Source organism: Trachurus japonicus, chromosome 1 (genome assembly GCF_045865225.1).
Source record: "Trachurus japonicus isolate A0001 chromosome 1, Traja_1.0".
NCBI classification, from domain to species: Eukaryota; Metazoa; Chordata; class Actinopteri; order Carangiformes; family Carangidae; genus Trachurus; species Trachurus japonicus.
In genome coordinates this window covers 39,079,101-39,098,479 of record NC_140907.1, presented here as the reverse complement: position 1 = coordinate 39,098,479, position 19,379 = coordinate 39,079,101, and the positions used below count along the sequence as shown (strand labels likewise).

General features: G+C 40.9%; 3 protein-coding genes across 9 annotated transcripts in view; all 3 read left to right on the top strand.

Annotated features, from left to right (window-relative positions):
• The window catches only part of wipf2a (WAS/WASL interacting protein family, member 2a), a 33,695-nt gene extending 20,678 nt beyond the window's left edge, over positions 1-13,017 (top strand). For both annotated transcript variants that reach the window (XM_085788012.1, XM_085788018.1), the window contains exons 6-8: positions 5,819-6,073; positions 9,749-9,850; positions 12,831-13,017. In XM_085788012.1, the coding sequence (XP_085644138.1) occupies positions 5,819-6,073; positions 9,749-9,850; positions 12,831-12,874 (401 nt within the window). In that variant the 3' untranslated portion in view covers positions 12,875-13,017. The remainder of the gene's footprint in view (positions 1-5,818; positions 6,074-9,748; positions 9,851-12,830) is intronic.
• LOC146992569 (uncharacterized) overlaps positions 1-19,379 on the top strand; it is a 251,635-nt gene that overhangs the window by 73,087 nt on the left and 159,169 nt on the right. The gene's annotated exons all lie outside the window — the stretch shown is intronic.
• The window catches only part of LOC146992571 (uncharacterized), a 29,628-nt gene continuing 25,715 nt past the window's right edge, over positions 15,467-19,379 (top strand). The window contains exon 1 of the mRNA XM_085788621.1: positions 15,467-15,522. Coding sequence (XP_085644747.1) covers positions 15,467-15,522 — 56 coding nt within the window. The remainder of the gene's footprint in view (positions 15,523-19,379) is intronic.

The window sequence follows — 19,379 nt, the reverse complement described above, 5'->3', positions numbered from 1 at the left end:
AGTATCAATACTATTGGCTATTACTATAATGATTAATGACAGATTATTTTGACAACATTACGTAGGCTACTCCATATCTAGGTCAGTTACAGTTAATGATAACAAAATACAATATTCCATCCATCCATTTTCATCCGCTATTTCCGAGTCCGGGTCGCGGGGGCAGCAGTCGGAGCAGGGATCCCCAGACTTCCCTCTCCCCGGACACTTCCTCCAGCTCTTCCGGGGGGACCCCAAGGCGTTCCCAGGCCAGCCGAGTGACGTAGTCACTCCAGCGTGTCCTGGGTCTTCCTCTGGGCCTCCTCCCGGTGGGACATGCCCGGAACACCTCCCGAGGGAGGCGTCCAGGGGGCATCCTATACAGGTGCCCGAGCCACCTCAGCTGGCTCCTCTCGATGTGGAGGAGCAGCGGCTCTACTCCGAGCTCCTCCCGGGTGACAGAGCTCCTCACCCTATCTCTAAGGGAGCGCCCCGCCACCCTGCGGAGGAAACTCATTTCGGCCGCTTGTATCCGGGATCCCGTTCTTTCGGTCATGACCCAGAGTTCATGACCATAGGTGAGGGTGGGAACGTAGATCGACCGGTAAATCGAGAGATCATTCCATGTCCCTAAAGCCAGAGTCGTTGTCCGGGCATTGGGTCGCCGGGGCCCCCGCCCACGGCTGCCACCCAGAGCCCAACGCACCGACTCATGGTCCTTCCTGCGGGTGGTGGGCCTACTGGAAGGCGGGCCCACGTCGCTCATGAGGGGTTTTGGAACCGCTCTCCCGTCACCTAGGACCTGTTTGCCTTGGGAGACCCTACCAGGGGCCCTGACAACATAGCTCCTAGGATCATTCGGGTGCTCAAACCCCTCCACCACGGTAAGGTGGCGGTTCAACAATACAATATTGTTTTGACAAAATAGATTTTGCATTTATTGCCATATGAACAATTATGTCAAAAAATAACTAACATCAAGTTGGTGTCATCAACTCTTGGCACAGAAGCATCTTGATATGAACAGTAATAATAATTCTCAAGCAAAAACTTAAATCGTAGTTACACTTTACAGACCACAGTGCGTGTGCATGTGTCTGTGTGTGTGAGAGAGAGCTTGCAAAATTGTAACTGTTGCCAATGGGCTCCATATTTGAGTGTGTAACTTCAGTGTGGACGGACAGGAAGAGAGGAAATGAAAACGATGATGCACACAGACAGAGTCTGAGTCTGGACCAGCTGCTAAACAATGACATCATCATCATCATCAGTCTCTGGGGCAACAGGTGGAGGAGGAAGTGACGGTTGTTTAGTTTCACCAACAGCTCAACGTGAACTCAGATTCAGTTGGAGAATAAAAACCTTTTACTTTTATTTTTGCCCTCACTCTGAAAACCTGATGGATGATCAATAACCTCTGATCAGCTGCCGTCCCGTCCCGGTAGCAGCGAGGACGAGGACGAGGACGAGGACGAGGTTGCTGCTCCGTCCTCGGCCGGAGGAATGTGGACAGGTCTGGACCGGTTATCAGAGCAGCTGGGTCATGTGACGGAGGGGGCGGGGCTTAGAGCTACTTCCTGTCTCTCCTCAGCTGCTTCAGGAAGCTGCAGAGTTTCAACATGAGGCTCAACAGGCTCAGTGTGTTTCTGTTTTATTTATTTATTTATTAAACCAGGAAGAAAACTCACTGAGATGTAGAATCTCTGTCAGCTCGATGCTCCTGCAGCAGCACCACAACAAGACATTCACATCCACACTGAAAATATACATAAAACACAGTAAAAAAAAGTTAAAATAACTTATATTAAACACAAAACTAAACCCCATCAGTGATTAAAAGTTGCTAAAAAGCATCAATCTATCTACAGTGTTCCCAGTGAGTATATCAGACCTATCGATGTCATGATCATAGATTTATAATTTATAGATTATTGTCAGATAAATAATCATGGTGTTAAAATCATAACCATTATTATGCATTAATTAGTTTCACAACAAATGTGTAAAAATCTAATATAGACAAAATATAATTACATTACAAAGTATCTGTAAACATAGGAACTATTATTATTATTTTTTGGAAAGTGACGGTATTGAGGAATGTTTACGATTTATTAATTATTACAGATACAGGAAACTTGGTAATCCTTTGATTTACAGGCTGCTTATTACTTGGTAATGTCTAGAAATATCCTACATTAGAAATAACGGTCGTTTTCATAGTAATGTGGAGAAATATAGCCCAGAAATAACGATCGATTGCATAGAAATAGTCCAGAAATAATTGATTGTACTTGACAATTGCAAGGGGAAATTTTGGCCTTTCGCCAAAAATTCAAAGCATGAAAAGCATGTGTAATGTATTGCCTTTATGAAAAACATGACATTACTATGAAACTGACCGTTATTTCTTGGCTATTTCACGACATTATCACATAACTATAGGGTTATTAAAACTTTATTTATCCCCAAAGGGCAGTTCAGTTTCTACAGTTCACGTTCATAGAGCCATTCATACTACATAAATTCATAAAAAACGTACAATAAAGATAAAAATCCGCACACATCATAAATATAGAAATAAATAAAACTGTATTGCAACATAGATTTACTTTAACTGATGAGAGCTACTTTGTCTGTAAATGTGGCATTTAATACTGCGGTTAATATAAAATAAAATAAATCTGACAACGTTTATGGTCAGAGATTATAGTTTTTACGAGATTAGTTTACTTGTTAATATAAAGGAAGTCGACTCAGGAAACGTAGTAAACAGTAGTGTGTGTGTGTCACAAAGAAGCGACCCTCGACCTGGCAGCTCTGGAAACAGATTCATCATTTTTTTTAAAAGTCGGAGCGAGCGGCGAACACGCCAAACAGGAAGGCACTTGTCAGCTGGTTTATCTGTGTTGTGATTGGACGAGGCGGGCGGCGGCTCGGCAGCGAGGCCTCCTGGTTCCTCCGCATTCCTGAAGCCCTGTGGAATATTCCAGCATTCCTGCTTCACTTTCACTGTCTCTGCCTCTTTATCCGCTTTATCTCGGCTGCTTCGCTTTTAACCTGTTGCTCACATTTTATTTCATTTTTATTTGTTCCATGCACAGACATTTTCATTTCAAACATTATTGACCAAATGCTGATAGATTATAAATGAATGGAAAGGAGCAGGATGAAGAAAACCGACTTTTCTCTGCCGCTTAACCGATTCATTTTGAAGATGGTCCGCCAGATTACTTATAATAACAACAACCGACAAAAGAAAACACAAGAAAACTCAATAATGGCCGATGACGTCCCAATAAAAATAAAAAATAAACCAAAATAAATCATACCAGGAGCAACTACCTGCACATTTCATAGGAACTTCTCTTGTATTTAAAAGATGATAAAATAGTCAGACTGATATTTAGTTTTAGTTTAGTTTTTAGTTTTATTATGGATCCCCATTAGTCCTCACCTTGGTAAGGACTATTCTTCCTGGGGTCCAGACACTCATATGACAATCAAAACATAATACAATAACTTACAGAATTAGATAAATGACAAACAACAAAATAAAACAAAATAATAAGAATAAAAATATTTTACAAATACAAACCAACTTTGACTTTTCAAAACCTTAAAAAAATGTAAGTTCTTTACTAATAATGGCCTATTTTCTTTTCTTTTTGAATCTCCATTTATTTTCAATGTTGGTCATGTTTGGTGGGGGCCTGGTGTGGTAGCAGCTCCAGTGTGTGTGTGTGTGTGTCTGTAAAAGCATCGGTGTATAAACCACATCTGTCCCACATCAGCTTTTTATAACGCGGCCTCTGAGGCTTCACATTCAGAATTAGAAACACTTTATTAATCCCCCAGGAAACGGTTGTGTAACCGAGCTGCAAACTCATCTATACAAGTATAACACAACCACCATGACAATACATACTATACCCTGTTAAAATATACAAAGATTTACTTATTTATAGCTTAATCTTTGCTGTTTTATCATTAATTAATTTAGTTCATTTATCATGATGTCTTTTTTTTGGTGATTTATTTATTTATTTTCTTAAACACAGTAAAAAAAGAAGATAAAAGCAGCTCAAATGGTCCAACATACGGACAGAAGACAGTGACACAGAGTGAGCTCAAACAAGAACAGAGAGAAGAGAGGTCACCAGTGTGAAAAATAAGTCCAGAAGACAGAAAAAAGAGAGAAATAGTAATAATATTAATAAACAAAAGAATTTAGGCTATTGAATTGTTGATTTCAACTGAAACGTTTCATAAAAATAAGCGAAAGAATAATCTAAACTCGCTGTTGATCAACTGATTTGGTTTTAATGCGTTTTTAATAGTAATATTAATTCAAGCGACTACTATTCAACATTATGTCTATGAGATCAACAATTCACATTTTGTAGTTTAAAGGAATAGTTCACTGCTTGCTGAAAAACTGTCCCTGAAGGCAACGTACATCAGAGGTTTTACATGAATTTCCCTCTAAAACAACTCTGTGTGGTAACGTTGTGTTATTATCTCATAGCGTGGTGAATGTGCAGCTCACCACTTGTCCACCAGAGCGTTGTGGAGTTGTTGGATTGTGTATTTGATGAGTTTGATGAGGAAAACCAAGAAATCCCATAATGAGCCTCCGTAGCGTAGCTCTGAGCAGCTCACGGCTCTGCTCCGCCGTTCTAAAAACAGCTTGCACCAACAATTAAAGGTAACGAACCCAGTGTTTCCTCCAGGATTTTTTTAGAGAGTGGCGGCGAGGGTGGTCTGATCGACGGGGGCGGGGCGGTTCACACCGGACGTGGAAGCGCCGAGAAGCCGTGGCATTTTCATTTCAGATTCCGATTCCGATTCATAATTTATTGTCGCCGAGGGGAAATTCATTTTCACAGTTCTGTTCCAGACAAAACACCAACACATGTGCAACACCAGAAAAATAATGTACATATATATACAATATAAACAAAAAACCATGACGTCTACCGCCTGCTGTTTAGAGCTGTAATGGCAGAGGGGACGAAGCTTTTGCAGAAGCGGGCTGTTCTGCAGGACAGTTGTCTGAACCTACGACCAGAGGGGAGGAGGGTGAAGTATGAGTGTGGTGGGGGTCATGGGTCGGCGTCCAATCCTCCGCAGCCGCCTCGTGCCCTGCAGCGATCGTTTCGGCTTCTGGTCTATTTTGTGCCCGAGCCGCGAGCGATCGCGTCAGTCTTGGCAGGAAGTCACACAAAGAAACACGAGAGAATCCGGTCAATTTTCAGAATAGAACACCAGGAATGACAAACACGTGAGGCCAATGTGTGTACGTTTGTAGCCTATTTGTGTTTATTAATCGTAACAGAGCGCGAGAGATGAACACACACAGCTGATGGGCGAAGCACTTGTCCCCCGGCCGCCACAGAGTCGTTAATTAATGCTGGATGTGCTGGTTGATAATTTTTAATGAGGAGGAAATAAAGAACTCAGCTGTGATTGAAAAGCATGAGTCGAAAGTTGTAACTGTGTAGTGGGAAGGGGTGCAAAGTCTAATGGTAACTGGTTGTGGAAACCCTGCTTTACATTGTTTTAACATAAAAATAAAAATAAATCATCTTTCTGAAGGTGTGGTGGCTTTTATTTTGCCGTGGCGGTGGGCCACGATCAATTACATGTAGAGGAAACCCTGGAACCTACTGCTATGACTATAGGGATTATGTCGATGGGCCAATTTGCCAAAATGTTGAACTATCCCTTTAAAGACTGAAACTGAAACCTGCTGCTTACTGTTGAGTATTTACTGTTTGTTGAAGTTGTGTTGTAACTCTGTGTGTGTGTGTGTGTGTGTGTGTGTGTGTGTGTGCAGCCCCCCAGGTTCCTCACCCCGGGTCTCGTAACGGTGGGCGTGACGCCCCCCCTCCCCCTCCTCCGTACCGTGGCAACAGCTCGGCCGTCTCCGACTCTCTGGGCCGAGTGGGGAAGCCTCCTCCTCCCCCCTCCATCACCTCCTCCTCCATCACCTCCTCCTCCAGGACCCCGGCCGGCCCCCCCCCTCCGCCCCCGCCCATCAGGAACGGCCACTCCAACAACAACAACATGTCCAACTCCAAGTCCATCATGGGTAAGTCGCTCCGCCGCCGAGACATAAGATAAGATTACACTTTATTGTCAGATCACTCTGAAATTTGTCGTGCGTCCCATGACGTCCAAAGTTTCACACAAATAATAACAAAATACCAAAAGCATGAATTTACAGAAAGCATAAATGTTACCCTCAAAAGTCACATTTAAAGAAAAACACAAACTACCTCCTAACTCCATTCACAACATAAATCCAATCCACACTAGCTATGTTTCCATCTAAAGTGATTTGAATTACTGGGAAATGTGCATTAAAAGAAATTCGAATCGTGTGTGTTTCCATCTACGGACTTTGCACCCCCCCCCCCGGACGGACTGACAGTCTGATTTGAACACATTAGCGCGATTTAGCGCATATGTTTATTACCTTCATAACGCGACCCGTGTGTGTGTGTGAGTGAGAGAGACTTTATTAATGGTAAACACTGGATGCGCTGGCTGATAAGTTTGGTTTTTCCTGAGGAGGAACTATGAAGAACTGTGCAGTAACATCATTATGAAGCTGTGGGGGGGCTTTTATTTTGCCGTGGCGGTGCACCACAATTAATTAAAGGTGCCATATGTAAGAATGTGGCCAAAAACGGTTACTGCAGTCAAATTCAAAACACAGCGATCTCATTTTTTCTCCCAGTCGTAGCAGCAGACTGAGGCTGAAATGCCACTGACACTGGGAGAGAGGGCTAGGTGGCGCAACATGCCAACACGTAAATTCAAAACATAAACATGATTTGCAGTCTGCAAAAGAAGATTTTGAATGCGAATACTCTGGCTGTAGGATTGTTGTTGGTGAGTTCATCATGTTATATGAACATTATTCCTGAGTCTCTGTGACATATTAAGAGGATTTTACGGCCAGTTGCTTTAGATTTCTTACATACTGTACCTTTAATTAATTGTTGTGTGACATTAGCGGAAACCCTGATGTTGTCGTCTTGTGAGTGAACTGCAAACACGGGAGCAGATGGGGTGAAAGTGGCTACGTCACACTTGATTCGCATACAGCTGTTTCCATCCCATTCGAATCAACCAAACCCGGCCATAGCAGCGTATTTCAGTTTGTGTGAATCAGGGGATTTTAATTAGAATTACAGCGTTTCCATCATCATTTTCCGATGCGACACATCTAGATGCATCTAAACAGCTGATGGAAACGCACCTATTGTCACTACCCGATTTGTGACAATACTGGTCTGCGCGTGTCGTGGTGATGAGGCCGGCGAGAAAAGACGAGAGTAAACACTAAAAGTCTCTACCTCTGTTCCTGTTTTCTGAGCATCAAGATCCAAACCACCACAACCAACCCTCAATTTACATTACTAATAAAGTTTTTCTTTTAAAAATAATAATAAAAAGATAAACCGTCTCTGGCGACGCACACAGGGCAGTGATCCTAAGTCAATTCAACTAAGTTTGTCCAAGTGGAGTTGCCGTACGTAGCCGTCACAGATCGGGCAGCGACAGACGTCACCACATCGCTCTGCTCAGCTTCCTGTCGTCTGAAGGGTTAAACGGAGCGCTGTGATTGGCTGCTCTGTGACCCCTGACCCCCCCCCCCCACCAGACAGACCCAGCGATTGTTAGAGAGTCGGTTCATGATGAGACACAGACGACCGAGTGTCGATAGTCAAATGTTCTGCTGCCGATGTAAATCACTCTGCTCACTTCCTGCTGCGCTCCGAGTCGGGAGGTTCCTCGACGACCCACAATGCTCCTCTCTCTCTGTCTCCCTCTCATTCATTCATTCATTCATTCATTCATTCATTCATTCATTCATTCATTCATTCAGTTACTTGGTGCATCTATTTAATGTAGCACAGGGCGATGAAGTGATTTTGGCCACGTCCACTGAGCTCTGACTCAGCTGATCGGTGCTCAGATGGAGGTCACATCTTCACCAGGGTATCCGTGGGGTCGTGAAAAGTATTAAAAGGTGATAAATCAATTTCGGGAAAATTAAGACCCTTAAAAAGTATTAAAAAGTCTTTTCACGACTTTATAAAGTCTTAAATATTGAAGGTATTTTTTCTGAATTAGCTGTCCAAGAGTTTGAGTCCTAAAAAACACTGTGAAAGTGTGTGAATTTATTTGTTTTATTAAAAAACAAAGATGAACCGGTTCATGAAAAAGAAAAGAAGATTGCTGTTTTGGTTTTTTTGAGAGCTGAGCAATGTTATTTTTGATAAACTTTGCCTTTGATTTATTATCCCAGCCTATTTTGAATTCTGTAGCATCACAGTGGTCTATTATAGTCTTTATCACTAAAACTAAAACTGTGAAGTTAAAAGTGTCACTGATGTAAATGGTTACAGCTTGAAGCGGCGGTGAGGTGTTAAAAAATGTGGAGAAGGTCTTGAAAAAGTCTTAAAAAGGTTTTAGAATTAACTTCAAGATTCCTGTATAAACCCTGTTCACATGCTGAACTCTTCATACAAACACAGTAGGTGTTAGGGGCTGTCACTTTTTATTTGACATTCGAATATTCTTTCGAACGTGGGGTGAAATGTTCATATTCGATATTTGGTAATGACCTGCTCGATATGTAGGCTGCAGCAAAGATACTCCGCAAATAGCCGCAAAGTGCCGAGAAGCGGAGCGATCGCGTCAAGCTGTGTGTGGACGCGCACGCCGGGGTTATTTGAATATATCCAAACGAATTACGGGTCATTCGATATTCACTCAAACTTAATTTTTCTAAAAAGTGACAGCCCTAGTAGGTGTGTAGGTCAGTGGTTCCCAACCCTTTTTAGCTCGTGACCCCATTTTGACATCACAAATTTCAGGCGACCCAGCCGCAACCCCGAGGTTGAAAAACACTGGTAAACACAGGTGGTTTGTAGGTGACGTCACGACTGCAGATGGGGGACAGGAAGTGTTTTGTAGGCAGGATCACGGTTGGAAAGTGCACAAGTTTTGCGCTGTCTATGACTGTAAATATCTGATATATTATTTATACTGTATATATATTTTGTCCGTGAATCGTGTGTTCTGTATTTCTGGCTTTGTTTGATGTTTAAAACTCAGAGAGCTCAGAGTGTTTAGTCCAACTAGTAGTTTTTACCTCATCATGAGACTGAGCCTCTGTCCTGTCAGTGATGTGGCTTTATTAACATGTCTGTTCATCAGGTCTGAGCCTGTAGCTCTGTTAGAGCTTCACTGTTGTGAATTATTACACTCAAACATAAACAGGTTGTTGATCTGTCAGAGGATCGGTGACCGTCCTGCCCTCTGGTGGTCGTTCTGCATCGGTGCAGGAGACTGATGTTGACTCACTCTGTGAAACAAACAACCACTGTGCTCTTGTTCATAGTTGATAGTTACAACAAAAAGATGCTAAAAAGGAAAGTAGTTGTGTAACGCTGCTGAGAACAAAAGCAGTGAGAGAGAGATTATAAAGAAACTCTAGTCTACTCTAAACAGACTGTCAACTATAGAATGAACAAGTGTGTGAACGTATAAACTCTTTAACTCGAACAGTTTGGTGTTAAATATGAAACAGAAACAAAGTGTGAAATGATCTGTCTGCAGAGTTTTTAGTTTTTTAAACCGAAACCAAACAAAAAATCAAGTCAGTGGTTTTCTTCTAAACATGTTAATGTACATGTGTTTGTGCACATTTATAAAAGTTGCTTCTTCTGCTTCTTCTGCTCCTTCTCAGATGATTTTGAATCCAAGTTCAACTTCCACCCCATGGAGGACTTCCCCCCTCCAGAGGAGTACAGGCATTTCAGCAAGATTTACCCCAGCAAGACCAACAAAGGTAGAGAAACACACACACTTCAACACACACACTTCAACACACACACTGTTACACACACCGACGGAGCAGCACCGGCTGCAGCTCAATTCACTACAGCAGCTTTTTACAGAAAGCAGCGTTTTGGTCCTAAAACATCCTACAGGCTGGAACAAATGGAAACAAACATGATGTCATTAATGTTTGGAGCAGCTCAGCACTCTGACCTCGGTCTTTACACTGTTTGTTACTTCTTTCTGGAGTTAGTTTCTTTATTTATAGATAATTTTCATATTTTAATACAGAGGCTGAAAAGACAAAAACAAAATACTGAACAGTTTCACAGATTCGAGGTTCAGGGCTGATCTGTAAATCTAAAATACAAAACACGTCATAAAGAGTCCAATAAGCATCGTACCATCTTTACCATTGTGTTTCACCCAGATCTTTTTGGAGTAATCTATGTTTCACATACTGAACGTTTACATGGACTCGAGGATCCTGTTTCTGTGTTTGTGCATGTGAACATCACATCCTGATGTCAGAAACCAGGATACATCAATATCCCTGTTTTGCTGTGGCATGTGAACTTGTCTTATCCCGGTTTCTGACAGCTGAGACTGTCTGTGCAGACGCAGCCAAGTGACGCATCAGCAGAACAAACATGGCGGCGGCAAACCGTCCATACTTTTAGGCTACGTTTACACGGAAACGATCTGAACAGAAAACACAAAAGTGGCGTTGCGTTCTCACTTTTTTATTTCATGTTTAGACAAGCGTTTTTGGGGAGGAAATCTGCGTGCATACGGTGACGCAAAAGTCTGTGGAATTCAATGTTGTATGTGTCAGTGTGCCTCACAACACACAACACCACCCAGTCTGCACACCAGTGTACAACCCAGAATTTTGCGTTTTCACCCTTTACACGGGGACGCAACGGCGGAGCGTTTTTAAGATTTCCACTCTGGAGGGTGGTTTCAATTTTTTGCGTTTTCAAGCCCCCAAATCGCCGTCGCTGTCTAAACGAAAGGCTCCGATCCCATGAAATATTTTGCCGTTTTAATCCGCAAGCGTTGTCATGTAAACGGGGCCTTAGAGTGACGAGGAAACTGAGCTTTGAATTAGTCAAATTTGCAGCACGATTTTACTAAAACATTGAAAAGTGGGAACTCTGTAAGAGGCCACAGTCGTCTCATGTCATGAAGATGTCAGAATTGCCGCAGTTTGTGCTGTATAAAGTGAACACACTGTCAGAAACTGGGATACTGGTGTTTATCATGTAAACTGGGATGTGAATCACCAGGTTTTTCTATGTTCATGTAAACACAGTATCAGAATATGATCATAACCAGGATACTCAGGTCCATGTCAACACACTGATAGTCGGTAGTAGAGGAGCCGAAACACAGAGAGATTCTCAACGGGATGCTTTTAATCGATGCTGTTATGTCACATAATCAATTTTTAAACTCAAAGAATTCATTCAAGTTTAATGTTGTTCACAGAAACAGTTACTTATTTCATTTTAAAGCACAATGCCAAGATTTAGGTTTTGTTTTTGAGAAATTAACAAATGCACCTTTAAGTAGACTATAGGCCTTTTCTTTTTTTTCTTTGTGTGTTCAGACTCAGGAAGCTGTGTGTTGTGGAAATGCATTTAAATTATATCTTCCATTTAACGTTATGTACATAAAAAGTTATCATATTTATCTGACTAATTATATTTAAAGGGACAACTAGGAGTTTTGTAAAAGCGAAGTGTTTCCACACTACATTTATGAGCCTCCGCACCGTGAAATTCTTTGACCGGTGCAAGACAGACTCATGTTTTCATTCATCAAGAATTAAAGTCAGAGGTTGGAAGACGATCACATACCGTCGTAGTTCCCACCATAAACGGAGATTCATACGGCGGCGTTATTCTCATGACTCGCCACGAAACCGAAAGTAAAGAAACGCTGGTCGGCTCGCCCAGCATTTCCACCACCACTAATAATAACAAAATAACCATAGAGACAAAACCATAGATTTATCTAAAATGGACCATTAACAAGTGGTAACGTAGATTCATCCACATTAATATCAGACTTTTTTATAACCAAATAGAAACTCCTCGTTGTCCCTTTAAATGATATTTTCCATTTAATGTTATGTAAATAAAAATTTATATCTGACTAATAGAAAATTGAGGATGAGATGCATCATATAAACTGAATCGTAGACTGATCCGGTCGGTGAAGATGAACACCACCAGTCTGTCGTGACCTCTGACCTTCAGTGCCCCCCTGCCCCTCTTAGTCTACTTGCCAACAATGAGTACCCGGAAATGTTGAGTACCCCAAAGTTTTATGTTAGAAATAGATAGTATGGGTCCCCAGTATTCAGAAACTGCCGGATGCTAATTTATATATATTGGGCAATTAGCACAATTGACATAATTAGCATAAATTAGCATAATTGCCTATATGGGCAATATTTCAGCAAAATTGACTTGGCTGATCTGGGCAATATTGGAGTGGTTTTAGGGGTTATTGATGATGCTGAATCCATTTCTGACATTTTCAAAATTCAAAATGGCTGTCTAAACCGGAAGGGACCAGATTGAAATCCATCAAAATCGGCCCACTGGCGGTTTAAATCTGGTCACTACCGGTTTAGACAGCCATTTTGAATTTTGAAAATGTCAGAAATGGATTCAGCATCATCAATAACCCCTAAAACCACTCCAATATTGCCCAGATCAGCCAAGTCAATTTTGTTGAAATATTGCCCATATAGGAAATTATGCTAATTTATGCTAATTATGTCAATTGTGCTAATTGCCCAATATATATAAGTTAGCATCCGGCAGTTTCTGAATACTGGGGACCCATACTATATATTTCTAACATAAAACTTTGGGGTACTCAACATTTCCGGGTTCACAATGGGGCCTTATGGGCTGGCAAGTAGACTATCTCCTCTAATGTCTCTAATGTCTCTGTCTCTGTGTGTGTCTCTCCAGCTGCGATGAGAGGAGCTCCCCCAGCGCCGCCGGTGGGCAGGTGAACCAGCTGCAGACCTGAGGTCAGAGGTCAGAGGGAGGGAGAAGAAGCACTCGAATCACAAGCACACTACACTACACTACTACTACACACACTACACAACAACACACTACACACTACACTACACAACAACACACTACACTACACTACTACACTACACTACTACACTACACTGATGGACACTAACACTAAAGCACCAGCTGGAAGCACAGTGGCCAAAAACACAGCGACAGCACGCAAGTCGCTTTCTGTTTCCTGCACCAGAGAATAAAAACAAAATAAAAACCAACCGGCCAATCAGGAGCAGCCTGGACCGGTGACCTCGACCTTTGACCTTTGACCCCTCTGGGCGCCGACCGGACCTGGTCAACGCCACATATCAGGACCAAACTCCGAACACTTCCACGTCTGTGCATTCCACCTCGTTTCTCTCTCTTCTCTTCTCTTTGTTTTTATTTTTATTTCCATTTTTTGATGCATAACATTCATGATGATGATGATGATGATGATGATGACGGTGATTTAGATTTTCATGATTCCACGACACGTCACAACTTTTATCTTTATTTTTTTCTTTTCCTCTGGTGTCGGCTTTGGTTAATTTGTGGTGCGGAAAGAAGAAAATCCGACACTTAACGAACTTGGACTTGGAACTGTCCTGTGACTTTATTGTTTTTTTTTAACTTTTCCCTCCCTCGGATGTTTCCTCCTCATCTCGTTAGTTCGTTTGTTAATTAGTTCGTTAGTTCGTTAGTTTACGTCTGACGCAGCCATTCCAGCCGGGTGAGGGTGCGTTTGATTCATTCCTCTGTCTGGCTGTCTTGTCTTGTCTCATTGTGCCATAAGCGAGGACGGACCGGACGCATCAAGGAAAGTTTTTTTTTGTGTGTTTTTTTTTGCCAAATCATGACAGCAGCCTCACCCGGCCCTTCCTCTTCCTCCTCCTCTTCCTCCTCCTCTTCCTTCGTCTTCACTCCGAGGGAGGGTTTATCATTCTCCACCTTCAGGCGATGTTGCACGCTTTTAACCGAGACACTGTGCATGACACTTAACGACATCAGGATGAATCACGTCGATGTAAAACAAAGCAAAAAAACACAAAAAAGAAAAAAGAAACTAGTGAAAGAAGCGACAGACGGGAGGAAACTGTAGTTCACACACACACACACACACACACACACACTCTGTTATTTGTCTTGTTAGGAAACGTTTTGACGAGTTGAGCTGCAGAGTTTTTATAAGGGATCATTATCTTATTAGTTTTTTTCTCTGAACCCGTCATTTAAAGGGATAGATTTAACATTTTTTTGGCAAATTGGCCCATTGCCATAATAATCCCTATAGTCATATTAGCAGTAGGTTTGTTACCTTTCTAATTGTCGGTGCAAGCTGTTTTTAGAACGGCGGAGCAGAGCCGTGAGCTGCTTAGAGCTACGCTACGGAGGCTCATTATGGGATTTCTTGGTTTCCCTCATCAAACTCATCAAATACACAATCCAACAACTCCACAACGCTCTGGTGGACAAGTTGTGAGCTGCACATTCACCACGCTATGAGATAATAACACAACGTTACCACACAGAGTTGTTTTAGAGGGAAATACAGAGACTGTTGATGAAAAACTGTCCCTGAAGGCAACGTGCATCAGTGGTTTTGCATGAATTTCCCTCTAAAACAACTCTGTGTGGTAACGTTGTGTTATTATCTCATAGCGTGGTGAATGTGCAGCTCACAACTTGTCCACCAGAGCGTTGTGGAGTTGTTGGATTGTGTATTTGATGAGTTTGATGAGTTTGAAACCAAGAAATCCCATAATGAGCCTCCGTTCGTAGCTCTGAGCAGCTCACGGCCCTGCTCCGCCGTTCTAAAAACATCTTGCACCGACAATTAAAGGTAACAAACCTACTGCTATAATGACTATAGGGATTATTATGGCAATGGGGCCAAATTGCAAAAAAAAAATGTTGAACTATCCCTTTAACTTGTACTGCTGCTGATGGTCCTTTTTGTTGCTTTTTTAAAAAACAGAATCAGAAGGACCGTGCGGCCGTCAAAGGAAGACGGGGCGACATGTTGTTGGTTGATGTTTAAATTGCTATGCAGTTTGTACAGAGTGTAGCTGGCAGCAGCTAACCAAAAAAAAAGACACAAAAACAAAAAAAAGACACAAAAAAAGAAAGAAAAAGAAGCCGTAAGTGCCAGAGAGGTGTGGAGGCAGACGGACGCTCTTCACCACACTTCTCTTTAATTAAAACACTAATGTTGAAAACTCAAGACGCCATGATGCAGGAGAGACGAACAGCAGCGACGCAGCGCCCCCTGCTGCTCCGTTTGCCTTACACACTCGTCGGTATCGGTACCAGTGCTTTTATTTTTGACTTTCTGTTTAGTTTTTTTCTTTTTCTTTTTGATTTAGGGGGAAAATGACAACAGCAACAGCAACAAAGTACATAAGAAACAAGTCTATTTGATGAAAATGCAATAAATATTGTATATTTACATTAAGGAATATGGTAATCATAGCTATTATTGATCTATTTTTATGTTGTAAAAAGCTTGTAATATAGGAAAAGAGAGATGATTAAGAGTTATAACGATGTTCCAGTGGGTGAGCGACGTTCGGCTGCAGGTGAATGAGCTGAATGGACGAGTGTGAGGTTTCCTTTTTTTATTTCCTATTTTGTTTTGGGGAGGGGGAAGGAGGGGAGTGGTCTTTATTTCTTAGAGAAATAATCCGGTTGGTGGGTAAAACGGTCAGACAGAAACACTTCTTCCTGTCCTGGATCTTCACTCGCTCACTCCTCATGTTCTCACCTCGTCCTCGCTGAAGAGCAAAAATCCCTGTGGTCATTTCATGTTAATCAACCATGTTTTTATCATTTGAAATAATTTCAAATAAATGTATTCCTGTTGGGGAAAAAGGGTACCGGATGTTCTGGCTGTGTGTTTTTTTCTTTTCTATGTCTAGTCTGTGTCAGTTGTAGTAATATGAGGAGGAAAAACACACTGATGTGTTACCAAAATAAAAGCATGAAGCTCAGTGTAGAGAGGTTTAGGACACTGAACATTTTTCCTTATAGTTAAATCAATACAATCCTTCATACTACAGTATATTTACATCTGTGCAGAGCTCATGTCACAATGTCTCATGGGAAAAACACCTGTAAATGAACCAGTCAAGACATTAAATTAAAAAGACACCGGCCTAAATTTACACGTGGTCACATGACATAACGTTGAGTCACCATGTAGTGAATCTACAACCGATCAAACCAGGTCCAATATCAGTCACATTTAGATCTTTATAATAAATCAGAGATACTGAAACAAAAACAAAACTTGAATCCTTTAAATATAATATTAAACCTACTTCCTATTCTCATTGAGGTGGATTTCCCATGATTCACCACAGCAATAGATATCAAATGTCTTTCTGATTATTAATAAATAATAGAAATACATAATTAGATCCTTCATGTATTGTAACACAAGTGTCTTTGGGCTCTGGACTGATGATGTCACAGAGAAAATATGATAAATGGTTGGGTTACATCATGTGTTATAGATCGAACAAATAACTGATTAATTAATAAAATAATCAGCAGAGTAGCTGCAGATGAACCGAACCAGTCAACACTTGATTCATTTAACAGCATGTTTGATAACTTGATGTAACTATAAGCAGATTTGAGGACACATCTTGTTATTAATGTCTAGTATTTGTCCTATACCTCTCCCATACTTCATGATCAGCTTCTACAGTGGCCTCTTATGAATGTGTAGAGGAGTTGTACTGTTGACAAATCTATCAAAAAACACTTAAACTTGTCAATCATCCTGTTTTTTAAAAAAATCATTAATTTAAAGTTATGATGGATGAATAAATGTTAAGAGTCTTGGGTTAGCAGAATCTATTCTATAGTCACAGTTGTGATGTATGGTGTAGTCTCTGCCAGTGCAGCTCCGTGTCTTCACCAAGTTACAGTGTTGATTATATTTGTGCCGCAACAAGATTCAAACGATCCAATGCTAAGGAAGAGTTTGGAGGGTTAGGTTATATTTAAGGAGAATGAGAATAATTTTGTCGTTGTTGCTTGTGTTTTGTCTGTTTATGTTGCTTACTAAAAAAAAACACCTTATCTAACTATTGAACTAGTGCCATGTGTGGTGATACTGTCGCTTTAAGAGACTGCACAACTTTCCCGCCAAAACTCGGCGGGAAATCTCCATAAGGCAAAGACCCGAGAGCACTGTACATCACTGAACTTCTTGGAGACGGTTTAACACACATTTTTGTGGACAGTGGACAACTACTGACAACTCTCTGCTCGTGGACGGTTCAACACCAGGTGAGGAACATGATTCCACATGATAGCACCTAGTTAAAGGTGAATATGTGTTCCCTAATCTAAAGTGTTACCGATATGGGTAATGTCATTTCCACCACCCTATGTCATTTCCACAACCACACATGTTTTTACGTAAAACACATTTTAAAAATAGAGTTAAGGCAAAGATTGTTGTTGTGTTGATAGCTGTGCAGCTGTAGGTGGGGTATATGTATATGGTTTGAAAAATATCTGATTTGGAAATGTATAATGTTGAATTGAAGGTTTCAGTAACCTAATATTAAGCGTTTTTTAGAGTTAATATTGTAAAATCATGACACTTACATTTCTGAGAAATACATGTTTGTTTGTTTGTAACCTTTATTTAGATCTCGAAAGCCATTGAGGGTAAACCCTCATTTCCAATGACGTCGAGAGCACATCAGATCAACAGCAATCATGTAACAAATACAGTGATCATAAAAATACAGCAATACGATCAGACATTATCAACAATACATAAATAAATCTTAGATTTGGACAGATGCCAGTGTGATCTTTGATAAAATATGCTTATAGTACAAAGTCTTTAAACATTTTTGCTTTAAAACACATTTTTTGGTGGGTGATGGAAATGACCATTTTTTTGCAGAGTCTGGAAAAAATGCCAAAAATGTAGCCTAATATTGCCTAATATCATGAAAAATGATTACAGCCAACATCATGGCAGGTATCTAGGCAGAATGGGAATACAAAGTATACCAATAATTGAATTTAAAAATGCTTCTGAATTTTCTGAAAATGTCCAAGTCAAAAGGTACCATAGTTGGAGAATCACCCCTATATTGTAGCAAAGGACAGACTCCTGCAAGTGGAGCTACATGCAGTGACAATAAATGACTTCCTCCCCTTTTTTAATCTGGTGTTTGTAGTAACTGAATTGAACTGAACTGAAACTGTTTGCTCACTTCAAAATAGTGAGAAGAAGTTTATGCATTTAGAGTTTGTACTGAATAATTGATGATGAAGTGAAGAAACTAAACTTCTCAACAGTTTGCTGAAGGGGAGTGGCCACCGAACGCCCCATAACGCCTCAACTGTCTGACAGCAACATTGAAACCACAACATTTCCTGAAGAAAAGAGTTTGTGAATACAAAGTTGCCACAAACCTCTCTCTGAAGAGGAGGCGCGGCCTGCAACATGTTTCTGTGTTTGTATGGGAGGAGGAGAGTTAATGGCAAAGCGTCTTTCTGCTTCATGTAGAATATAGGCCTACCACAAACTCTCCTGAGGAGCAGGGCCGTTGCTAGGAATTCTGGGCCCCCTTAAAGAATACTAAAGTGGGCCCCTCACCCTAACTTTTCCTTTATTTCTTAGACTACGTATGTATTATGGTTTTTTATTTAGCCTTCTTTGTTTTGATGCTAATGCAGCATTAAACTGCAAAAACTCAAGTATCTTAGCAAGAATATTTGTCTCATTTCTAGTCAAAATGTCATTTCTAGTCAAAACAAATCTAATTCTACTTAAAATAAGACTCATCATATTAAAAGTAGCTTTTTTTAAAGACACTTTTGACTTCTTTCAAGCTTATTTTCACTTGGAATAAGTAGAAAAATCTGATAGTGGAGCAAGTTTTTCTTCCTTATTACAAGCACAAAAAACTTACTTTGACTGGCAGATTTTTCTACTTATTTCAAGTGAAAATTTGTTTGAAATAAGTGAAAATGATCTAAAAACAAGTTAATTTTTAGGTGATGAGTCTTATTTTAAGTGGAAAGAGGTTAGTTTTGACTAGAAATGAGACATTTGGACAAGAAATAAGACAAATATTATTGGAAAGATGTTGAGTTTTTACAGTGTACTATGAGTATTAGTCAGGGTCTTATACAGAATAAATCAGTCATACAAAGATTAGACTACTGGGGTTTTTTATGGGCCCCACTGGGCGCTGGGCCCCTAGAATCATCACCTTTCTCCCCTATACAACGGCCCTGCTGAGGAGGGGGGCAAACAGAAGAAGCGAGTTTGTGCTTGTAATGCGCACGTGCAGTTTGGCCTTCTATGGACTGTTCCTTTTTTTTTTTTTTTTGCTGAGTAGGGTTGCAGTGTCACGTCAGACTGAACTTCTCTCCAGGATTCAATTCAATTCAGTTTTATTTGATAGAGAGGGACAATGT